At 43.2% G+C, this 7285-nt stretch overlaps 1 protein-coding gene across 2 annotated transcripts in view; it reads right to left on the minus strand.

Annotated features, from left to right (window-relative positions):
* The window catches only part of LOC122548508 (gamma-secretase subunit Aph-1b-like), a 108154-nt gene that overhangs the window by 14594 nt on the left and 86275 nt on the right, over positions 1–7285 (minus strand). For both annotated transcript variants that reach the window (XM_043687262.1, XM_043687253.1), the window contains one exon: positions 611–738. In XM_043687262.1, coding sequence (XP_043543197.1) covers positions 611–738 — 128 coding nt within the window. The remainder of the gene's footprint in view (positions 1–610; positions 739–7285) is intronic.

Below are 7285 nucleotides of genomic sequence, written 5' to 3' on the forward strand. Positions count from 1 at the left end.
TTTCTATAGCTCAAATCCTCCAACCTTGGCAACATCCTTGTAAATCTTTTCTGAACCCTTTCAAGTTTCACAACATCTTTCCGATAGGAAGGAGACCAGAATTGTATATAAGTCCTGCCAAGATTTGCTTTCCCAAAATGCAGCACCTCGCATTTATCTGAATTAAACTCCATCTGCCACTTCTCAGCCCAGTGGCCCATCTGGTCAAGATCCTGTTGCAATCTGAGGTAACCCTCTTCGCTGTCCACTACACCTCCAATTTTGGTGTAATCTGCAAACTTACTAATTGTACCTCTTATGCTCGCATCCAAATCATTATCAAAAGAACTGCAGCAAATAAGCAGACAGCTCATCACAACCTTCATGAGAGCAATAAATGCTAGCCTGGTCAGTAATGCTCATAACCAAAAATAATATCAAATAAAATATTTAACAGTAAGATCGTTCACACTTTTCCATTATTGCAAAACAATTCTGAGATCATGTGACAATGAATACTCAACACAAACCACCAAATGACACATCATACAGAAACAGTTCTGGCACAAATATATATGTTTCAGACAGTGTGCACATTAAATTAAAATATATTTAAGAGTAGACATCTCACCAGTCCTGATACTAGCAAGTGTGTTCCAATAACTGATACCACAGCGAACCATCGTTTCTTCTCAAATCCATCAAAGAATATCACACTCCAGAAAGTATGCAGCAAGATGATGGCCATGGTCATAAAAGCTGCAATAAAAAGAAAGTAAATTGAAACAGTGAACTGCAGAAAAACATATTACAAGAGAGCATCTCAAATGTATAAACATGTATCCTGTTAACACTTTTCTGGCAGTCAATAATGCGAGGAAGAATTTGCACATTTTACAATAATAAGACATTCTATTAGGATGAATTCAGTCATAAAACAGAAGGTGGAGAAGAGACAAAATGGAATATCTATTCCCAATACATTAAAGATGGCATCTAAACCATTTGCTCATCTGCAACCAACTTCCCTGACACAGTGTATGCCTCAATCTGACTGCTGTTCAAATTGCTTCTAGGGCTGTATGTTCTAAGACAAACTGGTGCGACTTGGTTTGATGTTGGTTTATAGGTGCTCAGACTTGCAGTTGTGATGTTTCGCCATGACCAGTGCCTCATTCCAATTAAAATGCAACTGTCATAGATATTTGCCTCTATGGCACTGTTTGCCTCTGATGATTCTGTTGCGCCATTTTAAACTGAAGAATGGGGAATAGATATGGATTGACTTCCACTTTCTGGCAGGATCACATTTTAAAGTTGCTTTAATGGTCACCCTGTTGCAGCCTCTAAGGAAGGCTGGTGTGATCTTGCACATGTACATGTAGCGCTCCACCTAGTGGTAGCATTGCTACAATTAGATTTTAGATTTTATCGTCATGTACTCAAGTACATAAGTACAGGAGTACAGTGAAAAGTGTATAATGTTGCCACAAATGGCGCCATCTTAGGTACCAAGGTACCTACAAAAAGCTTAGTACAAAGTAGTAAGAGAAATGAGAGTTAAAAAGTTAAGCATTACTTCTTAGAATAGCAGAAAAATAAAGAAATAGATAATAAATAACATTAAGTCTTTCGTAGTTTAAACTAGGAAAATTAAGGAATAAGTTGAACATCTTTGAGTTCTCCACCTGTCTCACTCTGCTGTCTGTTCTCGATGTTGTGGCTGCAGATACCATCGCTGCTGTAGCGACAGTCACCTCTCCAATCTCCCCCAGTGCCTCGGGAACATACCCAATCCAGAATCCACTTGCACACTGAGCCAAAACACTATGAGCTGCTGAAAGACCAGCCGACATACTGCCTAGAAATCAGGCTGAGAGCCACCAAGACACCAGGCTGGGACCTGCCATGAACTGCTGACAGACCAGGCTGGGACTCGCAGGGAGAAGAGGCTGAGAGCCACCCAGAGACCAAAGTGGGAAGAAAAGACAGTAAAAAAAGAGAAGGATCTCTAGTTAGAGCATCCTACTCTGCCACCATCTTCACCGGATGCTTGCAGACAAGGTAAAATTGGGTTTGATAATGTAAAGATCGTATAATTTTATATTCCTGTATTTTTGACTGAAATAGGCAAGGGCAGTTTTAAACAAAACAAGGATCGTGGAAGATATTGATGCACTTTTAAAAAGCAAGTTACCAACAGTTACTGTAAGTTATGCTTACATTGTTGTTTGTTCAACCAGTGGGAGAAGTTTAATTGCAGAAAAACTGGCGTTAGCCACTGTGTACAAATGGCATTCGATTAGATTAGGTTAGATTCCCTAAAGTGTGGAAACAGGCCCTTCGGCCCAACTAGTCCACACCGACCCTCCGAAGAGTAACCCACCAGACCCATTCCCCATATTTACCCCTGACTAATGCACCTAACTCTATGGACAAATTAGCATGACCAATTCACCTAACCTGCACATTTTTGGACTGGAGGAGGAAACCGGAGCACCCAGAGGAAGCCCACGCAGATACAGGGAGACTGTCCGTGTGGAGTTTGCACAGTCTCCCGTGGCTGGAATCGAACCCGGGTCCCTGGCACTGTGAGGCAGCGTGCCACCCCATTCAACCAACAAGTAGCTGATTGACAATTGATCACTCCAAACATCAATGTCAAAGGCCTTCTCTGCCTGTCAATGACTATATGATTGGCTCCCAGATGACTAAACAGCCTGTTGATGCGAATGGGATAGCTGAAGCCTTCAGACCTCCTGAAAGGAAGGTGCTGTATTAAATACCTTAGAAAGCCAACTTAGTTTCCCCCTACCAATTGCTATAAGCTGTTGCTTTTAGTCAATGAATCAGTGAGTGACTTTATAATTTGTGAACCAGTTGCTTTGAACCTCCTGCAAGGAAATGGAATACATTTGCAGAAGAGAAGAATCAATGAACAGCAAGTCCTGACATGCAAGAGGATTATCTCAGTGAACACTGTGAAACTGAGTTCCAAGATTTTCCTTCCAATCATAGTACCAATTATGTGTCTATCTACAGGTGTGTCAAGGAGTGGGGGGAGTCAACATTTCATAACTGCTTAATTCTTGCTGTACACACTTTGTGCTGTGCACCCAAGTCTAAATTGAGGAATTTGGTATACTTTTATAAAATCTTTTAGATACTACGAATAGCTAGATTTCCAGCATGCTACTCCAGTGAGATTTGACAACTGCATCTGTTGTTTGGGTGTCACGTTGTCTCTTAATGTTCTGAAATGTTTCCCCCACAGTGCACCCTTCACTTTTGGCATGAATCCGGCTGAATGCCATATTAGTGTAAGATCATGAATACTCAACATCTGCCAAAAATATGATGCCAACCACGCTATGGATCTGGAGATACATAGGTCACACAGGAGAGGTACGGAATGTTTTTTTACCCCAAAGGATATTAGTGAACTAGTTTGGTTTTTAGAAAAATCTAGTGGCTTCGTGATCACCATTACTTATAATAACTTTTTGTCCCAGATTTAAAATCCTCAACTATTGTGGTGAAAGATGAATTTATGACACTGCACTGTTAATCTAATCTCTTACTTGCTAACCAGAGTCGAAAAGTGCAGTGCTGGAAAAGCACAGGTGGTCAGGCAGCATGCGAGGAGCAGGAGAATCGACGTTTCCTGCATAGACCCTTCATCAGGAATTGATGAAGGGCTTATACCCTAAACTTCGACTCTCCTGCTCCTCTGATGCTGCCTGACCGGCTGTGCTTTTTCCAGCACTGCACTTTTTGACTTCCATTTCCAGCATCTGCAGTCCTCACTTTCTCCGTAATTGCTAACCGGTAAATTAAGCATTATGGTACCATCCAGAACAAAGCAGCCTGCTTGATTGGCACCACATCCACAAACATTAAGTCCCTCCACCACTGACACACTAAAGCAGCACTGAGCATTATCTACCAGATCCAATGCAGAAATTCACACAAGTCCTTCTAAATCCACAATCATTACCATTTAAAAGAACCAGGGCAGCAAATTCCTCTCCAAGCCACTCACCATCTTGATTTGAAAATATATTGGCATTCCGTCAGTGTCACTGGGTCAAAATCCTGAAACTCTCTCCCTCATGGCATTGTTGGCCTACCTACAGTGCACAGACTGCAGCAGTTCAAGAATTCAGCTCACCACTTTGCAAGGCCATTTGTAGATGGGCAGTAAATTCTGGCCCAGTCAGCACACCCACATCCCATGACTGAATTAAAAAAAAAACTCAGTCACTATTGGTTACGTAGCTCAGTAGACATCATGAGCAGTGCTTTCAGCTGAACACCAACACAGTAGCCCGTTGGCATGGAGTAACGATTGTTCTGCCTGAACTAATCTGTGAGCATGTGCTGAACAGGTCACAAGAGTCACGGTGACATGCCATGTGCTGCACAACCTTGACATCCTGACAGAACAGCTTTTGCCATTAGCTGTCAAACAAGAAGCTGAGGAGCAGGAGAATAAGGAAGTAGCGGTGGCAGAGAAGAGGCAGAAAACATGTACAGGGAAGGCATCCTGCAATCTGGGCAGATCCACTCCAGCATGAGGCTTTCTGTAGACAACCAATTCAAATGAAATACCGTAGCGCCTCGACATATAAACGACCCCGTTCACGAACAAATCGGTTTACGAACAGGATTGTACGTAAAATTTTGCTTCAACGTATGTACGAAATTCAAGGTATGAACGAAGGTACGAACGCAAAAAGCCCTTGTGCGACCACGTGGTTTCATTGTTCTGCTTTGCTATGTGCTTGTTGAATGCAAAAGCTCTCGGGCCCCGCGTGATCTCATTCAGTTTGTTTTTGGCGCGTGTGCTGTGAACAGCGTTCGTTGCTACGTCCAAGCATTCTTAAGCTATCCGAACAACGGGAAAAATTGATTCAGTTTGCGAACTTTTCGGTTCGCGAACCGGGTCCCGGAACGGATTAAGTTCCTAAGTCAAGGCGCTACTGTACCAGTAATCATTAAAGGCAATAAATGCTGACCAGTCAGCAACATTCCTCGCCCAATAACGAATTCAAAAACCTCAATGACAATTTCTCATGCATCAACCAACCTAAGCCCATATGTTAGCTCAGGCACCAACTAGTACATTATTCTCTTTCCCAAAATGTAAAGATTACAAACCACCATAAAATATATATTCTAATTCCAATTTAAAAGCGAAATCATGCCACCTAAAAATAAACAAATCACCATTACGCATTCCCAAACACCTTCCTTCCACGTGCCTGCTGTTACACAGTGCTACTCCAGAGGCAGCAGTATGGCTGGTGGGAAGTTGCTGTCTTTCATTACAGGGAGATGGCAGATGATTTTGAAGGTCAACATCAAGTACCTCCGAGTTGACCACACTTCCACGGTGGAATGGATGGGTTTCAATCTCTAGTAGGCTTTATGGCACTGTGTATTTTGGTATGTGCACCCCAGTCAACCGAGAGACTGACTCCACTGAATTTTCCATCTGAGTCCTTTGCAGCAGAACTAATGCAAACGCCTAGCTCATTGGCAAATGTTGCTGTCCTTTTTTCCCCTCGCTGGTAGCTTCACACTTGTGCCCAGTGTTGCAAGATGCGCAGAGCCCTTCACAATGCACTCTTCTAAATTATGGGCTGTGGAAGCAAACTGATGGATACAAGAGTGAATTCATGTGCCTTTGCCTTTTGCATTCTGATCTGCCTGGACAAGTTACAGCTTATCATATTTGAAAAGGAAAAAAAGAAATTAATGATTAGATTCAATACTTCATCTGAGCTGCATGTGCCCAGCAAATTAGAATATAGCATGTATGGCAGAAGGCTATGGAGGCCAAGTCACCAAGTGTCTTTAGGACAGTGATTAGTTCTTGATTAGTAACAGGATCAAGAGTTACAGGGAGAATGCAGGAGATTGGGGTTGAGAATCACATTAGTGCTTTGAATACCAGTGGAAACATGATGGGTCAAATGGCCTGTATCCTATGGTGCTATAAATAGACTACACGACCAAATGCTCCTTGTGAGGTCTATAATCATCCAACAAATTTAAATGCACTATGCAGGATAACAAATAGGTCACACACAGCCACTATAAATTAGAGGGAACAACAGTTCCATGTAGTTAGGACAGCAGAGACATTAAGTGGTATATGTTTACATCATCTGCAACTTATAAGCCAAAACAGTTAGGGATGAGGGAGAACTGATTAGGCAAGAAAATATCATCCTCAGTATCTACAGCCCTCCACTAGAAGTCACATCATCAGCAAGGGTCCTGTTAATGGCCAATAGCCTCTTTTCCATAGAGAATTCTAATCTCCAGTCACACTCTTCCACCTCTAGTTTGTTCCTGTTGGCACTAACTGAATGCCAACTTTTCTTGCGAGAGAGAGGGGAATGTGTTGGTGATATTCTGAAACTTGCTTGTGGCTGCCATATGCTTGCCATGGTTGGACAGCTGACAGTAAGTGGAAGCTGACAGATGTGGGCGTGACATACAGAAATGCAAGAAGATGAGATAAAGATTAAAAACATTTGGCATGAGTTTCTTTATTTTCTAATAGGATCACCGGCCTGGTCTGCTATTGTTGCGCATCCCCATTTGCTCTAAACTGTGTGGTTTGACACAGTTAAGAGTCAACCACATTGCTGTACGTCTGCAGTCACATATAGGCTAGACCAGGTAAGGATGACAGATTTTCTTCCCTCAGGATAGTAATAAACCAAATGAGTTTTGACAACAATTAAGTAAAATTTCATGGACATCTCAAGTGAAAGCAGCTTTATATTCTCAAATTATTAGCTGAATTTAAATTCCAGTACCTGACAATTATGGGACCCCAACCTCACTATCAAACCAGCAGACAAGGGAGGCGCGGTAGTAGTTTGGCGCACCGACCTTTCCACTGCTGAGGCCAAACGCCAGCTCGCAGATACCTCCTCCTACTGCCCCCTTGACCATGACCCCACAACCTCACTATCAAACCAGCAGACAAGGGAGGCGCGGTAGTAGTTTGGCGCACCGACCTTTACACTGCTGAGGCCAAACGCCAGCTCGCAGATACCTCCTCCTACTGCCCCCTTGACCATGACCCCACCCCTCACCACCAAACCATCATCTCCCAGACCATCCATAACCTCATCACCTCAGGGGACCTCCCATCCACCGCCTCCAACCTCATAGTCCCACAACCCCGCACCTCCCGCTTCTACCTCCTGCCCAAAATCCACAAACCTGACTGCCCCGGCCGACCCATTGTCTCCGCCTGCTCCTGCCCCACCGAACTCATCTCCGC

Source organism: Chiloscyllium plagiosum, chromosome 1 (assembly GCF_004010195.1).
Source record: "Chiloscyllium plagiosum isolate BGI_BamShark_2017 chromosome 1, ASM401019v2, whole genome shotgun sequence".
NCBI lineage: Eukaryota > Metazoa > Chordata > Chondrichthyes > Orectolobiformes > Hemiscylliidae > Chiloscyllium > Chiloscyllium plagiosum.